Source organism: Canis lupus, chromosome 28, assembly GCF_011100685.1.
Source record: "Canis lupus familiaris isolate Mischka breed German Shepherd chromosome 28, alternate assembly UU_Cfam_GSD_1.0, whole genome shotgun sequence".
NCBI classification, from domain to species: domain Eukaryota; kingdom Metazoa; phylum Chordata; class Mammalia; order Carnivora; family Canidae; genus Canis; species Canis lupus.
This window is the reverse complement of record NC_049249.1, coordinates 39079360-39103317: the sequence shown is the minus strand read 5'-3', so window position 1 is coordinate 39103317 and position 23958 is coordinate 39079360. Positions and strand designations below refer to the sequence as shown.

At 46.5% G+C, this 23958-nt stretch overlaps 1 protein-coding gene across 5 annotated transcripts in view; it reads right to left on the bottom strand.

The window, feature by feature from the left end:
* The window catches only part of GLRX3 (glutaredoxin 3), a 30733-nt gene extending 17921 nt beyond the window's left edge, over positions 1-12812 (bottom strand). For 2 of the 5 annotated variants that reach the window (XM_038579140.1, XM_038579142.1), the window contains exons 1-2: positions 12657-12812; positions 7120-7228 (exon numbers count right to left, since the gene is read on the bottom strand). In XM_038579140.1, the coding sequence (XP_038435068.1) occupies positions 7120-7228; positions 12657-12742 (195 nt within the window). In that variant the 5' untranslated portion in view covers positions 12743-12812. Of the gene's footprint in view, positions 1-7119; positions 7229-11831; positions 11994-12656 lie in introns of those variants that run through there. The other 3 variants (XM_038579145.1, XM_038579141.1, XM_038579144.1) reach the window with 3 other exon arrangements.
* Between the last annotated feature and the right edge of the window lie 11146 nt (positions 12813-23958).

The window sequence follows — 23958 nt, the reverse complement described above, 5'->3', positions numbered from 1 at the left end:
CTCTTCTAGGAAGAAAATAATCCTTTTGAAATTCCTAAAGCCAGGAGGATCGCCACATGTGCCTCTCACAAAGCAGCTCCCAGGAAGAGATCTTAGTAAGACCAAGGCAGTGGTGACAGAAAAATCCCACCCCCCACCCCCAGCACAGACCAGGAATGCCACTAAAGGCAAACCCATTCCTCAGAGCATCAAGGGTATCTGAGGTCCTAAAACCTTTGCAGCACTGAAATTCTTTGGAAACATTTTTAGTGGATATAAAACAACATGACAGTTCTATCAATGAAAATAGAAAATATTGAAATATGATCTGCAGTGATCTTTCATGGAAAGCCTACCCTACGCCACAAACAATATCAGACCCTTTGCATACAATTGCCTAAACTATTTAAAACCTGGAGAAGTGTGTAGTAACATAATCAACGTAACCTTACAGGTGGCTAGGTGAAGATATAACTTGTCCAAAGACACAGTTAATAATTAGTAGAGCTGAGAAACAAAACCAAGTTTGTTTGACTATAAAACCTATGCTATACTGCGTAATCTTTTTCTACTGATCAAAAAAAAAAAAAAAAAAAAAAAAAGATTAAATTTCAAAGGTAGGATTTATATATGACCTTAGCATTCACCAAACATGAACATTTCCAGAATGTAATGTCAAAGCGTCTTTGGTGGGAACCATGCCTCTCAAAGTCAAACCCTTCCCCTGAAATGTGCTGTATGTCTGTGGAGTGGGGTGAGGAGGCGTTTCCACAGCAAGGTAAATCCGACATAGGAATTCCCTCTCTACAGGGCCACCAAAGACCACTTTAACAGTAATGGCTAACAGCTATGATTAATGCAGGTCACTGGATCTAAGTGCATTTTGTGTACTGATTTGTTTAATCTGCAGGATAATGGATGCTGTAATTATACCTAACTTCCAGAAGAAACTAGAACTTAGTGAAGTTAGGTAAATCAGCAAGATTACAACACTGCTGAATGGTGGAGCAGAACACTGTGGCTCAAGGGCCAAGCTCCACCCTCCACTGCCTTGCTGTCATCTCACCAAATCCAATGGTTACCCCTCTCATCTGACCTTTCAATATCATCAGTGTGACCACACCCACCCTCTCCAGATACCATCTTCTCACTAAGCCTCATTCCACTTTCCATTTTTTCTTCTTCCCAAACTCTGAGACTCAGTCTCTCTGCCTTCTTCCTTCATATCTGGCCAACCTCTACATGGCTGGCACATCCCAAGGGACTTGGTTCTGAGTGTACTTCTCTCATTTATGCTCATTCTCCCTGAATGGTCTCATCCAACCCTGGGGTTAAGTAACACCAATACGGTAACAACGCCCAAGTTGTATCCAGGATAGACCTCCCCCACCACCACCTCCAAGCTAAACACCTGACATCTTCACTCAGATCTCTACTAGGTATCTCCCACTTAACCTGTTCCTCCTCAAGGCATCTCCATCTCTTTAATTCATCCAGATGATCAAATCAAAAAGGAAACAATTTTGATTAATCCATTTCACTCATCTGAAATCCACTCCATCAACAGGTCTTCCCGGTTCCCCCTCCAAAATATAGGCCAAATCAGACCATGACTTCATTTCAATGCTCTCTTCACTCATGTCCATGAAGTCTTTTACCTGGCCTGTGAGATAGCCTCCTAATAGGTATACTTGCTTCTAGTCTGCATCCTTCCCCCATTTCAAACCACAAACCCACAGGACAGTCAAAGGAATCAACAACAGAAATCCCATTGTGTGTCACTTCCGCTGCACTCAAAATAAAACCCAAACTCTTCCAGTGTCAACCTCTTGCCATACCCTCTCCTCCTTCGGCTAGATCCACTAGCCTTCTGCCAGCCTTCCAACAGTGTTCATTTGCTGATCCACAGCCCAATCCCTGGCTCTCCCAATGAAAACTCTTTTATCTCTTTCCAGCTTTCCCAACCCCAATAAAGTACCTACCCACCCCCAAATAGGCCCTCACGGCCTATTTCTTCTTAGAACTTACCACTATCTGAAATTACCTTAATAATATGTTAACCAATGGCCCTACTGACCAGCATGATAGTGGCATATAATAAGTGTTAGATAAATAAAATCTGACATGATACGAAGCACATGTTGGTCATACTGCTAAGCCTACGATGGGAGTGACCACTGGCCAGGGTGGCCTTGAACCCAGAGGCTGAGGAGAGAACAATTAAACCTGACATTCAGAAACATTTGTTAAACTTCATAAAGAGGCTTCTAACTCTGTGATGTGCTATAAAAGGAAAATTTTTCAAAAACAAATTCTTTGTCCAAATAAATATTTAAATTAATGTTTTTGGTACCTTTTTAAAAGAACTTTGCCAAACTTAGCCCAAGAATAGCTAATAAATATTGTCAATTGTTAGTATATCTTTTATTACCAAGACAGCCTAAATAAGAACTAGAATACTTTTAAGATTTAGTAATTCTCCTTGAATTATCTGAGCATTTTGAAAGTTCTCCAAAAATGTAATCCTACATATATTCTCAAAGAAGCCATGATGATGATGACCAAGAATGATTATGTCAGTAATCTCTAGTACTGAAATATAGGAATTCAGCTAACTGGTACCTAGCTATACAGCTGATTGGTGCCCTTCTGGAGATTGTCCTGCATTGTGTGTGTACACAAGCTAATTGTACAGACATTTATTTTTTTTTCAGACATTTAGAATTAAACATTTCTGTAACTATATAGAAATTTTTGTATACTGATTTTATAGACCCTCAGAAATTAAATAGGGTGAGCTTAAAAAAGCTTGCACACTCAAGAATAAATCAAATTAAAACAATTCTTATTTTCTAAGAATCAAAAAAATGCAAACTTAAGTATATAACTCCTCCTATACCTTTGGTTTCATACCTGAAGTGACAATAGTTATAATAAAATGCAAGTGCAGCAGGTACTGTACAAACAAGGTCACCACTAAATGAAACACAGTAGTACAAACCTCACCAACCAGGTGGCCAGTAAGCTTGCCTTTGAGGGTTTATGTACCAAAGTGCATCATATGGTAAAATGTGAATACCATGGCCTAATTGGATCAGAATTATCAAGCTGGAAGAGGGGTGGGGAGGTGACCAAGAAGATGGGAACCACTTACACAAAGGAAAACAAGGTTAAAGGGCCCTATATTAAGTATACCACCACCTAGCCAAGGAGCTAATAATGGGGCACCACCAACAGGTGGTTGGGTGTCCCACTCTTGATTCTGGCTCAGGGCATGATCTCAGGGTCATGAGGTCTAGCCCCATGTTGGGCTACCTGCTGGGGCATGGAGTCTGCTTGAGATTCTCTCCCCCCTTGCCCCTCCCCACCAAGTGCTCTCTGTGTTAAAAAAAAAAAAAAAAAAAAAAAAAAAGCCAATCAAAACAGGAATTAAATGACAGAACAGACAAAAATACAAGATATTCTCTAACTAATATTTGAACCAATGGCACAGACTAAGTTTGGAGATGGGGGAAAAAAAGCCACAGGGGTGCACAGGATACTTCATATAAAATGGATTTGGATTTGAGTACCTTAACAATATACAATTTTTTCATGTGAAGAAAAATCAATAATAAATTTAATAATTTAAAAACTGGATAAAACTTTAAGAATGTAAATCATAATAAAATCAAATGTAAAATAAGAATGAATGGCCGCTCCTATAAAAGATGAATTTGATCTGGACCTCGAACAGAACCGGTTGTACCCAACTTCCCATCACAAGGAGCTTTGTGCTTCTCCTCCTCCTTCCTACCTCGTCATCAGACACTAGATCTTGAAAGATTCTATCTCCCAAACAAGATAAATGTATATTCCCATTTTAAAGATAAAGTGCTAACAAACTGACAGTATGTAATTTGAAAAGCAAGGGCATGTCACACTTTAATTAGCCATTTAATTTTATTCTGAACCAACATCAAGTTTTCAGTAAGACTTTAAGTAGTAAGAATAACTCGAGTATCTCCTGTAATCCCTGGGAGGCATGCAAACCTCAGTGCCCAGTGCTCAGGGCCCAGAGTCTCCGGTTGGTCTGGATGAGGTGGCCAGCGCAGGCACAAACACAGACGTGGTTTGCCCAGGAGCACATGAGCGCATTGTCACTACAGGGTGAGAACAGGCACAAGGGTGTTCATCCAGATGCAATCAAAACGTAAGAGTCCTGACGTTAAGCAACCTACTCCGATGAGCATGAACTACTTAAGCCAAAACGTACACTAGCTTTTCTCAGATATGGCTTTCCCATCATTTACAAAATAAACAATTGTTTATGGCAACAAAACTCTACACTCAAATTCTTAAAAACATCATTTACAACATCACCTACATAATAATTTTGTAAATTTAAGTTATGAGATCAACTGATCTCTGTAATTCACAAGTCAAAAATGCCAGATCAGGAGCACCTGGGTGGCTCAGGCTGTGATCACAGGGTCCCATGATCAGCCCCACGTCAGGCGTCCTGCTCAGCAGGGGTCCGCTTCTCCTCTCCCCTGTTCATGCTCTCTCTTGAGCTCTCTCTCTCAAGTAAATAAAATCTTAAAAAAAAAAAAAAAAAAAAAAAAAAAAGACATCAAGTTAAAAGACAGAGAGGTAACAGCACCAGTTCCCTACTGCAGACGGTGAGGGGGAAGTTCTCACTGACTATAAAGTGCTCTTTAAATGATGTGCATCCTCTCCTACTGGGGAATGCCAACAGATCTCTCAGATATTTTACTTATTTGCTCACCATTTAAATTACCTACACCTTACCAACTCCATGCAAATGATCTTTGCCATTTAAAAGAAACACTACCGGGGCGCCTGGGTGACTCAGTCGCTTAACCATCTGACTCCTGATTTCAGCTGAGGTCATGATCTCAGAGACGTTAGATCGAGCCCCACATCGGGCTCTGCACTCAGTGCAGATTCTGCTTGAGATTTTGAGATTCTTTCCCTCTCCCCCTCTCTCTCCCCAACTGCAACTCCCCTCCACTCACACTCTCACTAAAATAAAAAAATAAAATCTAAAAGGAAAGAAAAGAAAGAAAAAAGAAAAAAGAAAAAAGAAAAAAGAAAAGGGAAGGGAAGGGAAGGGAAGGGAAGGGAAGGGAAGGGAAGGGAAGGGAAGGGAAGGGAAGGGAAGGGAAGGGAAGGGAAGGGAAGGGAAGGGAAGGGAAGGGAAGGAAGGGAAGGGAAGGAAGGGAAGGGAAGGGAAGGGAAGGGAAGGGAAGGGAAGGGAAGGAAGGGAAGGGAAGGGAAGGGAGGGAAGGGAAGGGAAGGGAAGGGAAGGGAAGGGAAGGGAAGGGAAGGGAAGGGAAGGGAAGGGAAGGGAATTTCCTTAGGGAAGGAGTCCCTTTATCAGGGATGTTCCTTTCCGGGGTGAAGGAAGGTAAGGGACGGGAGGGAACAGGGAGGGAAGGAGAATCAGGAAGGGAAGGTTCCTTAAGGAGGGAGGAAGGACGGGAACAAACTACTCCACAGAATGAATTTCCAGAAAGTAACGCCTCTGGGAGAACCACCCATCTAGTGCTGTCAGCCTTCCCATGAGCAGCAGGTACACTCAGGTTCAGGTGTCCCCGAGAGATAAGGACTTCCCAACCCCTGGCTTACTGAGACACTTAAGCACTTGAACAACTTAAAATCTCACTGCCAAGCGTGGTACCAATGTGAGAAGTAATTCTACAGTTGCTTTAAATAAATCATTCATATGGCAGCTAAGAACAATGTGTTACCTAAACTAGTAACATTATACACATAAAAGCAGACTTGCAACAATTACCATCATCTTGATTAATCTTATGATTGAAATGTTTAATCATTCATTTTGCTGGTAATCATTATCTTTCATCGCTGACCATACATGCAGTTTTAATGTCCCCTTCTATTATTTATATTAGACATTTTAGGGTTATATTCTAAGGTTACATTACACATTTCATTGGAATTTTAAATAAGTCCTTAAATTTTAAAAAGCGAACTATTACATCTATATTTGTTCTATCTTCATAAAAAAAACACACTGAAAAGATTCATGCAAAATTAATATAATCAGTCCCTTCTTTATAGGGTGGGACACCACAGCTGGCAGGGAAGGTGTGGGAGAGCATTCTCACTGTATACCTTCTACGCTGTTCTGATTTTGAGACATCTAACTGCAGTACCTATTCAAAGCACACTTCTCTGTACACAAATTACCTGAAAATTACATTGCCTGTTATACAGATGAATTAGCCTGTCAAAATTCTATTTTCAGTTTATGTAAGTGGAAAATACAGAAGATGTTACTTTTAACCTCATATATGGGTATATTTGTCTGAACTAATTCTGGTTTTAAAAAATAAGGATTTGGCCCTTTTTGTTTCTTTAAATCCTAAGGATTCAAGCTTTTGAATACAGGTGTACCTCCCTTCCCAAAAATTCATTTCTAAGATTCTTGACTCCTATTTTGGCTTTGTTGCCTCAATCAAGGCTAAGTCGTGAATGACAACATTAAATGTGCTAAACCAAGCAAGCTAATCCACAGCCTTGACTACCACGTTCCTAGTTCGTACCCACCCCCTAAGAGAAAACTAGGAATGTGCAGTGTGCAAAGCTGGGTGGAAACAAGGCAAGGCAGGGAGACACTGGATTCTTCTCCTCTGCTTCCACACAGGCCAGGAAAAGCTCTCAGTTTTTCCCAGTAGGTCTTCGTTTACCCAACCTAGACAACAGCTTCCTCCTGTGCCCCTGGCTCCCAGCGACCTTCACACAGCCTTCCTTCACTCAATTGCCATGTCACACCTTGCTCTTCAATGAAGCAGGCTTTGTTAATATTCTTACTATATTAAAATCACGGTGAGCCAGAGTGAATGATCTAGGCGCTTCTGCTGGCAAATATCCCCACTGCCCATCCTGCAATTTGCTAATTCTGTCCTCCCACCACACACATTAGGGAAAGTGTGGCAACTGCCACAGTGCTTGGTACTTGAGAAATGCAAAACAACTGTAAGATTTTTAAGACTCTACTGCAAAAATAACAAACATTAACACCAATTATAAACATGGAATTCCACATCCATCCTCCCTTACGTCAATAAAACAGTCTGCCTCATAAATGAGGTGACACCCAAGGTGTACTACCTTCACAAACGAAACTTGAGGGTGTTCCTTGGCTAATTCTGCCATCACATCATTCATCTGGACACACTGTGGAGCCCATGGCGCCCAAAAGTGGACCACAACGAGAGACCTGGAAATCAACAAAATGCAATGTTTTAAAGTCACAGTATCTTTAGACATAAGGGAATACTGACGTTGATTAAATTCTATTACCAAAACAACTTTCACAAGAACTGCCTGAACTGTTTTTGTCCTGCTAGAATTCCATCATATTAAACATCGACTGAAATATAAGGCTTGCAAGGTCTTGATAATCTTTTGGATGAATTTTCAAGTTAATGGTATTCCTTGAATGAAGACTTAGCTCATATGAAGTGGTTTTAAATATTCATCCCTCTCAACCAATAGTCCTATAAATCAATTATGTCTTCAGAACCTCAGGAAAGGTGGGAACTGGATTTCTGCAGCCACAGCGAGCATCAGTGACAAACGGCTACAGATGCGTAGGTACCAGTGTTCACTCTGCAGCCACAGTACTGTGATGCCAGGGTATAACTGGGACCATAGGAACAGGAATAACATGTTGAAAATGGAAGGCACACAGAAAGAAGACAAGAGGAAAATTGATGGTATAAACAGAACAGTGGATTAACAAGTTATTGACTAAGTTCTCAGGCATGTCAGTATGTATTCATCAACTATTTCCTTTTTTTTATCAACTATTTCCATATAAAATGGTCTTGCCCAAGATATTTTTTAAGTCTATGCTCATATTGAACTAAAAAACTCTTCTATAGGATTCTAAGTACAAATTATAACCATCCCCAACCAAAAACATCTGAGAAATCAGGAAGAAAACAGACTGAAAAATATGTTACATAGAAAAAGGAACTAAGGACAGCTAACCTGTGGGCAAGGAAAGGAGTGGCCAACTATAAAACCAGGGCAACAGTACAGCTGGGAGTATGGCCTCCCCATCCAGTGTCAGCTAGCAGAAGCAAGAGGAGGCACTGCAGGACTTCAGAGGTAGGAGGGGTAGAATTTGGTGACTTTGGAAACAGTCTGGAGCAGACTCCCAAGTTTCTGGCTCAGTGACTGACGGATGACTAGTGGTGGCACAAGCCACACATCAGGTATAGAAGATGCTAACCTGAGAGGAAAGGAGGTCTGGGGGGCTGTTAGTGATGGTCTGGAGCTCAGGAAAGAAGTCTTTGCTTCATCTGCAGATAGACTCGGTAATCAAGAAACAGAGCTAGCACCAAGCTCTCCCACACTAGAGGATTAAAGACAAAGGTCAGAGCCTCTGGGCTCATCGACAGTTAGTTAGGAGGAAATGGAACCCAGGCAGTAGATCCACTGCTTCCTAAGATGGAGCCCAAAAAGCCCAGCAAGGGTAAAGGGTCTCACAGAAGAGAAGGATGTCAAGAAGGAAGGAGTGACAATCCTCCAATGCAGCTGGAAGGGCCCCAGCAAGGCTGCAGGGCAAAATCGCAAGTCACACTGCTGCATAAGGGCAATGAACCTAAGAGGAGGCTGCAGAGTGCTAGAAATCTACACTTTAAGAGACCTGCTTGTAAACAGAGAGAGTCCTAGGCAGAGGGGCAGACAGGATCAAGGGATTTGCTTTTAATAGAATAAAATTCTCATGTTTGTTTCATAAGGGGGAGTGCAAGTGGAGAGGGAAAGGATGAAGACACAAGACAGGTTGAGGGTGCAAGGTCTCGGGGGCAGCAGGAAAGAGGAAATCCCAGAGCAGAGAATTCACCTTGGGAGAAGGGACAGCTTCCTCCAGGTCAGGGGTGAAGGAATCAAGAGTGTGTAAAGCTACAAATCAATGTCAGATGTTGAGGGAAGGCAGAGTAAGAGAGTGGGGAAGAAGTTATTGGAAGTCCCGTTTTCCCAGGCAGGAAGCAAGGTCATTTCCTGAAACAAAGGAAAACGAGGACTGGGATTACAGTCAGTACTGAGGAAAAAGGGAGAGCTGCCCAGGGGCATGCAGGAGGAAAGCAGGAGGTCCTCAAGGAAGACCCACCCAAAGCTGGAAAGGATATATTGTGGGTCCCTAATCAATGGGTTCTCATCTGTGTCCCACAGAACTCCAAGGCTCAATGTGTGTGGGTAGGTGGGCCTCAAGGTCTATGGCAGAGACGATGAGGTGCCCCTCTCCTCCTGGGCACACAACCTGACCACAATGCTCACTCTTCCTTGCAGCTGAGCTCTGGCCAATGAGCCTCTGCAGAGGCTGCTAGGGACGCCCCAAGGCCTACAGGATGGGGAGAAAAAAATGAGGCCCACAAAAGGACCTGCACAAGAATGTTCACAGCAGCCACAGACATGACAGCCAAAAACTGGAAATAACCCAAATGTCCACGAAGTGGAGAAACTGTTGTCCATTTATACAATAGAATACTACTCGGCAATAAAAAGGAACCAACTATAGATCCTTGCAACAACACGCATCTTGAAAACATAGAGGAAAACAACCTAGACATAAAAGACCAGGAGCCAGGTAACTCCGTTTACATAAAGTACCAAGAACCGGCTGAACTAACCTATAGTGACAGACAGTGGATCAGTGGTGGGGACGATGGGAAGGAGCTAAAGAACATTCTGGGGCTCTATATTGTGTTGAATAGTGGTTACTCGTGTATGTACAACTGTCAAAACTCATCACACCTAACTACTAAGATCCATGCATTTTATTATGGTATATAAGTAATACCTCATTTCTTAAAATGCTGGGATACCACTTTTTACTAAACTGAAAGAAGATTTTTTTTAAATAAAATAGTCCATGTTAAAAAAAAAAGAAGCAGTCAAGCATTTCCGTATCTTACTGGTAAAAATTAAAGTGGAACCTTTCAGAAAATTCTTACACACTGTCAAGTATCTATCCTAAGGAAGTAATTAAAGAAACAAAGACTTATGTATATTTATGTATAATACTTTCCCATTTTCTCACATAGCAAATAACTGGAAGAATCAATTTTTCAATAACACTATATCTTTGTTAATGGTTAAATAGCAGAATATTAGCAAGCTGTTAAAAATCATATTTCAAAGAATTCTAATGGCATGTAAAAATGCCCAAAATATGATTATTTTTAAAAATTTAAATGTTCCCAAATTTTATAACAGTATGTATGAACTGACCTATGCAAAATATATATATATGTATATACCTGAAACTAATATACTATTGTGTATAAATTACACTAATAGTTAAAAAAAAAGATATACCCACACAACTTAAAATTCCATGACTACTAACATCACTTTGAAGAGTAATTTCAATCTTAATGTAAATGTGAATCTTAACTTCCATACTGTAAAACAGCAATAACTAATACCCTGAGATGTTGGAAAGATCAAACAAAAATATAAAAACACTTTAAAAATATAAAAGCATGATATTAATAGTTGTTTTACATCATCTACAATAATCTCCTATCTAGATGCTCAACTTTCTAATTAAGGACATAGTACCTAGGAGCATTAGGCTATAAACCTGAAACAAATATAAATGCTGCCACCCTCTCTTGGGTTACATATGAGTACCCTCTGTCTGCATGGAATAACCCTACATGCATGGTGCACTGCTTGAAGGACTTTAAAGACCAGGTTCAAATCCTGACTAGCATATTTTTAGACAATGTAATGAACATTGGCTCTGCATCAGCAAAATGGGTGTTCAATGCATTGCTGTTTCTCTATTATTATTAGGTGTTCAGCTCCTGCAGTTATTTATCTGCAGATAATACCAGCTGCTGTGTATTAAATACTATCATATACTGGACTTAGGTATTTTACAAATGGGTAAAACCTTGATCCCTCTGCAATTGGGGATATCCCCACTGTACAGAGCAACTGAGGTTTCAGTGATACACAAACACCCGAGGTGAGTTAAACAAAGAAAAAATTTCAATTCACATCAAATTTTAAAACTGGGGGCAGCCCGGGTGGCTCAGCGGTTTAGCACCGCCTTTGCCTGGGGAGTGATCCTGGAGACCCGGGATCGAGTCCCACATTGGGCTCCCTGCATGGAGCCTGCTTCTCCCTCTGCCTATGTCTCTGCCTCTCTCTCTCTGTGTGACTATCATAAATAAATAAAAATTAAAAAAAAAAGGGGGGGGGGGGCAGAGATGTATTCCTTCTCCGATGCCAGCCATCATTTCCCAGGTGCCTGCTGAAGCTAATCCCTAGGGGAAAGGTGTGCTGCTTTCTGCATCACCTGGAGCACAGACCACTGGCAGGAAAACACCCAAATGGCGTGTGTGGGCTGTGTTCTTTTAAGAATATTTACGATGAAAAAAAAAAAAGAAAAAAAAAAAAAAAACGACACGTGAAAACCGAAATGTGCAACACGCGAGGCAGAGTGAGCTCAAGTATTTAGGAAAGCAGGTGCACCTAAGTCGTCCTGCCCCTTCCGAGAGCCCACCTCGGGCGCCGTCCACAGTCGGGTATGTCAGTGCGGGATGAGTCACAACCCACCTCTCGTCGGTGAGTACCGCTCATTTCCCTCTTTTTTTTTTTTGTTTTGTTTTGTTTTGTTCCTGTAAACAGTTTTCCAAGGAAACCTGAAATGTGTGAAGGGCTGATCCGGTTACACGTCTACCTCCGGCAGGGCCAGCACGCGTGACCCCCAGAAGCAAGGCAGTAGCTCCGGCCCTGCTCCCCCTCCACCCCCGCTCGCCCCCGCCCCCGCTCACCGGCTCTCCCAGGCACGCTCCTACCTGCTCCTACCTGCTCCTGCTGCTCCTACCTGCCTGTAGCCGGTACATCGGGCACCACCGGCCTTCGCCGGCCGCGGCGTCCACACCGCAGGGGGCACGGCAGGTGCCCCGCACCCCCCCTCCCCGCCCGCGACTCTAATGCGTTAGGAAGGCGGGGTTAGGAAGCCTGCGCGCGGGGCTCCAGGCTCGAGGCCTCGCCGCCCGCGGGGCTCCCTTCCGGCCCGGCACCGCCGACCCGCCGAGCGGCCCGCACACCGGGGACCCTCGGGAGCAGCGTCCCGGCCGCCGGGGTCGGCGCGCCCCGTCCTCCCTGGCCCGGGGCTGAGTCAGCGCGACGCCGGGGCACCGGGGCTGCCAGGCCGGGCGGCGGGGCGGGGCGGGGCGGGGCGGGGCCGGGCCGGGGGGTCGGGGCGGGGTCGCCCCGCTCCTCTCCCGGGGGTCGGCCCCCCTCCGCTCCCCTGCCGGGCCCGGGGGGTCATGGGGTCATGGGGTTAGGGCGGGGCGGGCCCCCCCCACCTGCGCTCCCCTCCCGGGCCCGGCGGGTCATGGGGTCATGGGGTCGGGTCGGGCCCCCCTTCCGCTCCCCTCCCGGGCCCGGAGGGGTCATGGGGTCATGGGGTCATGGGTCGGGTCGCCCCCCCCGCCCCCCGCTCCCCTCCCGGGCCCGGAAAGCCGACGGGCCGAGCTCGGGAGCCGGCCGCCCCGCCAGGCCCCGCCGGCCGGACGCGAAGGAGCCGGGCCGCCCGCCGCCGTCCGAGAGGCCGCCCCTCGCCAGGCCCCGCCGCCGCCCGCCGCCCGCCGCCCGCCGCCCGCCGCCCGGCTCACTTGGCTCGGAGGCGCAGCAGCTCCTCAAACTGCGGGGCTGAGCCGACCTCCACCACGGCCGCCGCCTCGGCCGCCCCCGCCGCCATGCTGCCGCCGCCAGACAGGAGCAATCGAGCGCGGGCGGCCGGGGGGCGGGGCCTCCGGGGTCTGCGCGCGGAAGCCCCGCCCCCGCGGCTGGCGCAGGCCCGAGGCGGGGACGGGGGCGTGGCTTCCGGGGGGCGTGGCCGCGCTGCTCCTGGCTCCGCCCCCCGCTCCGCCCCCTCCCGGGAGCTCCCGCTGCAGCTGCGGGGGAGCCGGTGCGCGCGTGCGAGTGGGTGGAGGGGAAAGCCGCCAGGTCTGCACGTTTCCACCTCGAATGAAATTAAGTGGAAGGCGGACTTGTTACCGAAAACGGGAAATCACATTATTTATTTGAGATGATGCAGGAAGAGCCACGAGGTCGTTTGTATCCTAACTGCGGTGGTACCTGTGCAAACCCGAACATAAATAACATTGCACGGGACAAAACACACGCAGACACACGGATTCAACTAACACCGGGAAGAAGAGGGGCCGACGGTGTGAATGTGGATGTCCTGGCTGGGGTTTTGCAGGATGGCTGTGCGAGATGTCATCTTCGGGGGGAGAAGGTACACAGGATCTCTCTGTGGACTACTGTAAAATTTGAAACAAACTTTTTTTCAATAAATAAAACCCAGAGGCCCTGGGTGGCTCAGCGGTTGAGCGTCTGCCTTCAGCTAAGGGCCCAATCCCAAGATCCCCAATGGGGCTCCCTGCATGGAGCCTGCTTCTCCCTCTGCCTGTGTCTCTGCCTCTCTCTCTCCCATGAATAAATAAATAATAAATCTTTAAAAAAATAAAATAAAACCCAGAGATTGCAATGCAAAGATGCAATAGGAAGTGGGGGGAACAGCGCCTTGCAAAAGAGGATGCATACTCCAACGGCTGTTTTAAACAGAATTATATGTAAATAAAATAGCATAACTATATATAGCTGAACAGTAGCATTTAAAAAGAAAAAAGTCGGGATCCCTGGGTGGCGCAGCGGTTTGGCGCCTGCCTTTGGCCCAGGGCGCGATCCTGGAGACCCAGGATCGAATCCCACATCAGGCTCCCGGTGCATGGAGCCTGCTTCTCCCTCTGCCTATGTCTCTGCCTCTCTCTCTCTCTCTGTGACTATCATAAATAAATAAAAATTAAAAAAAAAATTTAAGAAAAAAAATAAAAAAGAAAAAAAAAAAAGAAAAAAAAAAGAAAAAAGTCTTCAGAAGGATATGCCCCAAAGTGTGAGGAGAGCTTGCCCCCAGAAAAGAGGGGAGTCAAAGGGAGGACCTTCCCTTTTACATCTTACACTTCTTAATGTCATTTGCATTTTTTCAAAGACAGGGACTGGCTTTGTAATTTAAAAAATAATGAAATTGTAATGCACTAGGGAAATGTGCTATAGTGATTCTTTTTCAAAAAGCAGCAGTAATCAGCCCCTCTAATGTGGCTGTTTTAAAAATCCCGACTTTCCCTTTAAATGGAATTTGCTGAGAGCAGCACACACCAGCTACAGAGCACTTCTCCACTTTAGAAAAAAGCGTGTCAGGGAAACTCCAAGATTACATTTCTACTCTTTTTTTTTTTTTTTTTAATTTATTTACTAGAGACAGGCAGAGAGAAGCACACAAGGATCCCAATGTGGGACTCGATCCCGGATCTCCAGGATCAGGTCCTGGGCTGAAGACAGCACTAAACCGCTGAGCCACCCACACTGCCTCATATTCCCACTTCTACCTCCTGCTCTTTCTGCAGCTCTCTCTATTGACATCAACAGGCCTAATGGTTAGAAGCTGACCTCTGAGCTTTAAAATGCTCTGACCTTGGCAACAGAGACCTCTGGGCTGGGCCCTAGCCCAAGCAGTATTTGGCTGTCGCATTTGGCTCTCCCAGGTCTGCATGTATATGTACATGTACATGGTGCTCTTCAGCCTGCCAAGGCCTTCAAGCACGTGTCTGTATTTGCCACTCAATGCTTCCCTTCAGCCGCTGATGTAAAAACATCACCGCCTACCTACACTTTATAGCTAAGGAAACACCCCGACCCACCCCGACCCCGACAGCAGGGAAAGGGGTAGCACCAAAGCTCACCCTAGGCTTTCTCTGATCACCTCAAGCCCACTTGGAGCTCCACCACTGCACCCCGTCTCACCTATGGGCTGTTAAAACCCTGTCCTCTCTCTAAGCATGTTAAGGGAACACTTAACAAAGGAAAAAACTCCTCCTCATGTTAAACTGGCTTGGCCTGTTTCAGAATACTCTGGACTTGGCTCTCCCATGAGCCTCCCCCCCACCCTGTTAGTGCACAAAAGCTCAAAAACTCAGGAAAGCAAGGTTTTGGGGCTGATTTTGGCCTATGCTTTCAATGTGTGTTCATTTCAGGCACTAATCTACTGACCCTATATGTAAGCATCAATTTAGCGGTGTCCTGTTCCCTGAGGACGTCCCCTTTGGGAACCCAGTTAAAATTTACCTTACATGTACCCTGGGCAGGGTCCTCTCCTGGGCTCCCAGACCCTGCTCAGTGAGGAACCAAGAACAACTCTCCCAGGACAGCAGCACAGCCCTGAAAGGGATGTTATGCTTCCCCAAGGATGCCATGTGTCAGGGGCCTGGAATATGGGGACCAGGGAAGCTGAAGTCCTGGCCTGGGAGAGCCAAAGCTCAGACCTGCAGGGGCCTTCCTGGTAGCAAAGTAGCTCTACCCTACGTCTGTGAATTGACCCCGTTTTAAAGGGTATGTGTGGGGGATGCCTGGGTGGCTCAGTGGTTGGGCACCTACCTTTGGCTCAGGTTGTGATCCTGGAGTCCCGGGATCGAGTCTCACATCAGGCTCCCTGCGGGGAGCCTGCTTCTCCCTCCACCCATGTCTCTGCCTCTCTCTTTCTCTCTCTCTCTCTCTCTCTCATGAATAAATAAATCTTTAAAAAAAAAAAAGTGTGTGTGAGAGAGATTGAGGTGTAATTATTTTCCCAGGTAATGACATTACCTCCTAAGTAGGTAAGGAAATATTTTAGCCATGCATTTTTTAAAATATCTTATTATTTATGTATTTAACAGAGAGATAGAGCCAGAGAGCACAAGCAGGGGGAACATTGGAGGGAGAGGGAGAAGCACACTCCCCGGCGAGCAGGGACCCTGATGATGAGGGTTCGATCTCAGGACCCTGAGATTATGACTTGAGCCGAAAGCAGACGCCTAACCAACTGAGCCACCCAGGTGCCCCTAGCCATGCATTTTTAATGACACATCATTCCTTCCCAGGGCCAGGTGATACTCCCTGGCAGGCACAGGGCTGAGTGCTAGGTGGAAACAATAAGCCATGGTGGAGAGGAGTACCTGGTCACTGTAGAGGAGGATGAGGAATTAAACCTTTGCAAACCTCACCCCACGGAGCTGAGAGACACAGGAGCACTGAGAGGGCGAGAGTGAGCCAGCGTTTTTAATGGGCAAAGCATGGCATTAAAAAGTGTTGTTATTCAAGTAAAACGGCCAATGTTTCCTTTCTTTTAAGAGAGACTCTTAAATTCCAATTACTCCGCCCCCAAAGACCAGTTGAGAATAACCCCAACTGGAGGGAATTAATTTCCTTAGGAATTTCACTGTTACAAGATTAATGGAGCCCCCCTGCAGAGAAACAGTAAAACTGTAAGTACAGTAGATTTGCACCTGAAGGATACATATTTTAATTTCTGTTCTCAAGCTGGGATAACATCTTCTGGAGCTACTATAAAAAGCATAAATGAGCACCCGCTTGTCTGCTGAGAACCTGCTAACACGGAGCTCCCCAGGAGGAGTCGGCACCCGGCTGGGGAGGCCCCGGAGCCCCCACCTGCGGCCTCACACTCTGTCCACACGCACTGGTGGCCAGGGCTCCCAACCAGGGGCACGGTGACCCACTGCAGGGCGCAGGGCTGGGAAGGGCCCCAACAACGCGCCTTCCAGAGAGCCCTGATGGGTGGGGACTGGAGGTGACCAAAGTCCAGAGCAAAATCCCTGGAAGATTCCACTAAATCCACCCAAATCCCCAAGCCCCAGCCCTGCACTCACCCTGGCACCGCCCTCTCGGGAGACCACAAAATAGAGAGAACCCTGTCCTCCAGAGCCCTCCCAGGAACTTCATCCCACCACCCATCAGCGTTGCTGGCCCCTTCCAGAATGGGCTCTGGGGAGGGTGCCTCACCAACCGTGTTGGAATACGCCAGCAGTTGGGATGCTCCAACCGTCCCTGACAGCCAGGGACTACCCCGATGGGAAAGAGGGAACAGGCTGTGTGAGGGTTTGTCTGTCAACCCTTAGGAGTCAAGACTTTGATCTCAGCACCCGTCGGCCAATTTTCTGTATTCCTTTCCTTACCAGAAACTGCTTTTATTGGAAGAACTCTATGTATATGCTGGCTATAAAGGTTGTTTATGCTGTCATAGCTAGATTTTTATTGGTTGTATTTTTGCTGCACTTGCTTGAAAAATAATTATTTTCAAAGAAAAGAAGAATTATATATCCAGTAAACTAAATAAGACTCATGTTTATTAGGGACCTCTGACAGCTCCTCAAACGTGAAAAAAGATTTCGAAGCAGTGAATGGACAATTTATGTGCAAGTTTATTTGTAAAACAGATTTCAAGACATACTTCATCTTGGCTGTGCCAATAAAAATACATTCCATTTCTTTTTAGAAGTGTGTGTTATCTGATGGTTCCACAGCAATCTGGTTTCTCCTAAGATACAACTATGTGGATAAGCATGTACCCACTAACCTAATCTAGAATTGGGTTGAACGTTTTGGGCTTGCTACACACGAAAAAGAAAAAAAAGACACAGGCATATCTTATAAGGTGCTCTCACGTATTTATGAGAAATGTAGCTCACAAATCGTAATCCAATTACTGAAATCTCCAAAAACACTTCAGTCGGATAATTTTTAAACTCAGGTTTAATTACTTACATTTTATCAGGAAAAAAAAATTCATCCTGAGAGTTGACTGCCCATTCTCCATCCCAGCATAAATTCTAATCTCCTCTCTTCCACCGGGACGGAGGACCCGGCAGGGTGGCGGATCGGCTGCAGAGCTAGTTCGCAGGCTGTAGGTGGCATCAGCGGCCTCCTCAGCCAGGGCAAGGAGCATCCTTTGTTGAGTGGTTTCTTTATGCGACGTCGAGAGGCCACAATTCAGGATTCACACAAACTGATTCTGTATCTGTAGACCCTCTGCTCACCCACCAAACACGTGCTTTTTCCCTGACCTGCCAACTTTTAGCAGCTTCTGCTGCCCTTCTCAGTTTGATGGGCTACATACTTGACATCCTGAAGCGTTTACCAAGTCTGTAGGGTAGTGGGTGGACACGCCAGTATAGGCTGGGGGGAGAGGGTAGCTGGTGGTGGGGACGACGTTGTCACTTGCACGCACACTGCCACATGCGTGTTTGTTTACCTGAAGGTCCAGGTGCTGCTGTGATCACCCCAGGTGCAGAGTCCAGGGACCCTCGGTTGACAGTGAGTGTTCGTAGTCACCCTGTAGGTTTCTATGCAGCTGCCTATTGTCTGGGGTCAGCCTTCTACATGGAAACCGTATCGTGCGCACCCACGTGCGTCCGTGTATGCATCCTTTACATCCATCTGCTGTTAACTCTCTGCTCCTATTTATGATTCTTGCTTCGATTTTGAAAAACTAAGGACACAGATGAACTTGATATGGTGTCACAAACAAAATGGCTTGGCAATCAGAAGTCATTCTTAAGAAAGCTAAGAAGTCTGGGCCAGGCAAGCTCCTACGGGCTGTGTGGCTCCGACAGCTCACCTCTCGACAAGCACCCTTCCAGAACCGGCTCCCCACCAGCGTTGTCTCAGTGGAACACACAGGCCTCTCTGTCCCGCCGACCTTGGCCTTCTCTGGCAGTCTGCTCTGGCACAGGGATGTCACCACACAGAGCAAACGTCTGGAGTGTCCTGTGGGCACTGTGAGCAGAGTTGGCCCTTCCTACCCGTGGAAGGAACTCAGGGCACAGCAGTCTGGCAGACTGTGGGAACACACACGCGTTCCTTAAAGACGCAGCTCCGCGACACGCAACTCACCGTGACTCATTGCTTCTCAACACACAGCAGATGCCATTCCAACCTGGAAAGCTGATTGGCTTGATTTTGGTTAAATCAATGACCACAATAGTCTTTACCCTTGCCGAAATTCCTCGAAAATCTGCCACAACCACGAGGGCTTCCTGTACCTTCTCTCTATTCTGTGAAAGAGAACAATGACATTCCCTCCCATCCCCAGGTGCAGGGCAAAGGGACACCAGGATTCTGCTTCTAGTCATCTGAAATGTGTATTCTTGAACCTTTTCCAGAGTGGCTGTGTGAATGTTAGCCCAGCACAACGCCCCCCACTAGAGTCCAGTGGGCCGGGCAGAGCAAAAATGCATGATGTTCAAGGCACCTGTACTCAGCCGACTCGGGATTCTCCGCACCTGCTGTCAGCAGCTGCTCTCCAGGAAGTTCAGGGGCAGCTTCAGGGGGGTGGCAAAATAATGACATGATGCTGGGTGCTGAGAACAAATCTGGATTTGCTTCAAATCTAGAATGGAGTCCCAGTTTGGACGGTCTCCAAACTGGCTTGCCCAGGTCAGATTTCAATGGCTGGGACAGTTCTCTGTGAAATCACCGCCGACTTGAAATCTCTTCTTCCAGAACCAAACAAGCAAAAAGGAAAGGAAAGAAAAGCAAACCTCTAATTTTCACACGATGCTTGGGCCCTGTTGCCCTGCGGTATGTGTACAACATAAGCAGGTCAGTATTTCATGATGGAGCAGCTAAGTTTATAGCTCCAGGGGTGTGTCCTTCCATCAGAGTAAAGCAAACTTTGGTGGTAACTCCGTCATTAGCCTACAGTGAAGTTAGTATCTATTATTCACTCATCCATATGAAATATGCTTTATTTTAATTCGAGGAAATATCTCATTTAAAAATTTCAATGCCAACATCCCCTTTCGACTTTCCAACCAAGACATGCATCCTTTTCTCAGCTCGATTGTGTTGAACTACAAAATGTGTAACAAGAGGTAGAAGGGAAAGTCTCCTTCCCACGAGAAGAAGAAGAGGTGTGGGGCCCCAGAAAGAGTAGCCCTTCATGCCATAGGTCTGAGGGAGATGGTGGCGCTAGGTCACATCTGGCCGGTTCTGCAGACTCCAAGGACAGCTCTGCCGGGTGCTGAGCCACAGCCGCCCTAAGGGCTGAGATGGAAGAGGCACAGAGCTAGCTGGCATCCTCGGCCCCTCCGTGGGGGGAGCCCTGGCAGCCCCACCCTCTATCCTACTGTGTTTCATTCCTATTGTCCCCGACTCTCCGGCCTTCTCTCGGGACTGGTGCAGACCGGGAGAGATGCTTTCTACCATTTGGAAGAAATCCCAATTTTCTAGTTTTCCACACAATTTTTTTTTTTTTTTTTGTCCCTGAATCACAACAAGCAGTGACTGGACCCCTTGTCAGGATGCACAGTGGGTTTCTGGCCGCCCAGTTTTCTCACCCCTTAAATCATCATTGCTACACAGGACCGAGTTATTATTGGCCATAACCATATTTACCCTACAGAAATAGGTCCTTTTATGATGGGGCATAAATATGAAATGACACTGTTCTAGAATACCTGGTCACTAACGTGGCAGGATGAAGCTGAATTCCAAAAGAATCCCGAGGCCTAATGATGTCCTTAAAGGGAATGTTCAAAGGGATGGCTGTACAAACCTTTAACGCTATTTAGCAATCTTTATTTTTTTTGGGGGGGGGGTGTCTGTCTCTTATTTACCAGAAGATGTAGTATATGAGCTTCCATGCCTCTGCTTTTGTTTTGTAATTTCAAATTGTATATAGTCAGGAAATATTGCATTCACTGGCAATCAATTTATTTTGATTGATAAAAAGGGGTTAATAAAAACCTCCTTAGAAATAACAAGAAGGGGACAGTAATATATCTCTCGTGGTGCCTTCTTTCGCGGTGCATAAAGAGAGCAAGCTTCTTTACTTCTCCTCGATAAGTCTTCTCCTTTATTTTCTATACCTAGTGAGTCATTTATAACCCTTATTACTTCCAACCCACACAAAGTCATATTTCCACATGCAGGGGTTCTCCTCACTATGTCGTGAGAGCCGAGAGGCCAAAACATCCTATAATTTATATGAAAATACATGCCAAAAATGGATTATCAGACATAACCAATGTGAGCTCGCACACTTGCAAATAAAAAAAATTTAGGATGAAATATAAAACATCATGCTAAAATTTCAATCTATTGTTGAACATAGCATAGCACAGAAAGTACAGAGGTGTCTGGCCCTTGACAAACATCACCAAGTGATTAGAAGCAGAGACAAGTTGAGATGAGATACAATTAATACTTCCATTCAAACAGCAAGTTATTATTGATTTTAGGAGGCACAGTTGTGGTTTATTACTATTTTTATTTATTTACAGCACCTGAGAAGAAAATGCAAAACGACAGACCATGAAATGCTTGTCTTCTGTATGTAGCAAGTGCCTGCACTTACATTATGGGATGGGTTAGGGCATATACACTATATAGCATCATATAAATCTCTAATTTGCACTGGTCATAAAGTCTTTAAATATTAAATAATTATTTGTTGCTGGTTATCCCTGAAGAGCACATTTGCAATGTCAGGATATAATTTAGGGAATTGGCTTAGATCACAAAGGTCTCCACGTAGAGGTATTATTTTGAAAGTTGAAATTCAGTGGGTTAATTTTTTTTTTTTTTTGCCTCAATGAAGTTTTTTGTTTTGTTTTTGTTTTTGTTTTTGTTTTTTTATTCAATGAAGTTTTCTTGGATCATTATAAAGACTGCATTTAGGGCAGCCCAGGTGGCTCAGCGGTTTAGCGCCGCCTTCAGTCCAGGGCCTGATCCTGGAGACCCAGGATCGAGTCCCACATCAGCTCCCTGCATGGAGCCTGCTTCTCCCTCTGCCTGTGTCTCTGCCTCTCTCTCTATCTCTCTGTGTGTGTGTGTGTGTCTCTCTCATGAATAAATAAATAAAATCTTAAAAAAAAAAGACTGCATTTAGAGAAATCCTATACCAAATCTTGCTGTAAAAGAAAAGATAGCTCAAGATAAAATAGCATTAGAACAAAACCATGAGCTCCAGGAAAACAAACATGTGCTGATCTAGAGAGAGGTACATCTCTCAAATTTGGATCCTTTTGGAACAAAACAGCCCGTCCACAGTGAGAGGGCCTTACGAGTGTCTGCACACTGAAGGGCTAAAGACCAAGGCTAACAACGAGGGCCTAGAGGTAAGAGAGCTTGTCATTTCACTGAACATCCCGGCGACAAGAAGTGTCTTTAGCTGATAGCAGCCCAGAAGAGGCAAGAGGGCAGGGGCACCTCTCTTGATGCCGCACAGCTAGCTCTGCTGCACTCACTCGTTCACTGGCTTGGCTCTGAGTACCCGTCCTGGGTCCTGTCCATGCTGGGCGCTGGGGACACACAGATGAACACACTCATAGGGCCTCCAGCGAACAGAGGGTCAGCACTGAGTTCTTGGACCACAGCCCTACACCGACCGACTCAGAGACCCTTCCACTTTCTAGGCAATGGAATGTTTCTGAATGCGTGAGAGAGAGCGAGCGAGCCTCAGCACCCCCATCAGCACTGAACTGTCGCCCTTCCAGGTCTGGCTTTGTGGTGTGCCCGAAGATGGTCTCACTTATAAGATGCTTTCTTGTCACGGACTGAAAGGAAAGCATCATACCGGGGCTTCCATAGGCAGCACACCTTCTGTGTGGGCCCGCAAAACAGGACATCTGCCATATGGCAGCTCTATGCAGGAAACATGGAAGTCACGGTCCCCTGGCCAGTCCAGACAGACGTGGATGGGAAGATACGGATGGCACGACTCAAGGAGGGTGGCTTCTGTGGAGGCCAGGCCAGTCAGAGGGGCACACCGGGAGCCACGGAGGGGAGGCCCCAGGGGACAGATGACAACAGCTGTACCTCCAGCAATGAGGAGAGAAAGGAGGAAAGAGAGAGGCCTGACGTGCCCAGGGCCCTGGGTCAGTGCAGGCACCCGATCAGCCCAGGCTGTAGGGGAGGCGGGAGCGAGGAGGCCGAGACCTGCCCGGTGCTGGCGGGGAGAAGGCCCGTGGCCACACAGTCTGGGGCATGAGCCACCTGCAGCAGAGGTAGGGGTGCAGGGTGAAGACTGCTCGTGCCGAGTTCAGCACAGGTTCACCTTGCGAGGGCCAGGCGGCCTCGGGGTCCTGCATCCTGCAGCAGGGAGCCTGGGAACAGCGGGGAACGAGGCCCCCCGGGAACCGTGGACTAGCGCCTCGGAGCCTGGTCCCTTGGTCTGAAGGTGGGGACAGCCCTGCAGCATCGCCGAGGGAGTCACCGATAGCGGGGACCCCAACCCAGCCCTCAAGCCTCGGAGCCCAGCTGTGGGCCTGGCCCTGTGGCCCTGGCCGGTAGAAAGGGAGCCCCAGGGGAGGCAGGACATCAGGTGTAGGCAGGCGGTGGGACAGCCTGCAGGCAGGGCGGCTGCTTTAGGCCAGGGGGTGGTGCGGCCCCTCTGAGGGGGGACAGTTCAGCCACTGTCTGAACAAGAAGTGAGCCTTTGCGGATTAGGGGGAAGTGTTTCCAGACAAAGATGATGATTGCTATTGTTATAATAATACCTAAAAACAGTGGATTTCAAAGAAAAAAATATAACCCTATACCAGTGCCCAAGAAAGTGCCAGGTATTTCTTTTAACAAGACAGAAATATGGAAAAGAGAGGGGCATTTATTAAATACCTACTATGTGCCAGTCTCTGTGCTAGATGCTTTACGTGCACCGCCTCTTTTACCTCCCAGCAAGATGAGCAGAGGTAGTAATTTTTAAAAGAGGTCATTGGAGGCACTTTGAAAGGGGGGACGATTAAATCCATGGAAAAACAGGCACAGCTTTGCAGCAGCGGAACAAAACTGTTACTCAACCCCCTCCCTACAACACACACACAGACCTCTCTTGGCCAGGCTAGGCATGTCTGTCTGTCTTTATATATTTTCTTTATATAGTTTGAGAGTGAGTGAGAGTGAGTGTGTGAGCAGGGGGGAGGGGAGAGGGGGGAGAGGGAGAGAGTGAATCTCAAGCAGACTCCATGCCCAGCACAGAGCCTGATGCAGGGCTCTATCCCATGACCCTGAGTTCATGACCTGAACTGAAACCAAGAGTCGGATGTCTAACTTACTGAGCCACCTAGGCGCCCCTTGAGC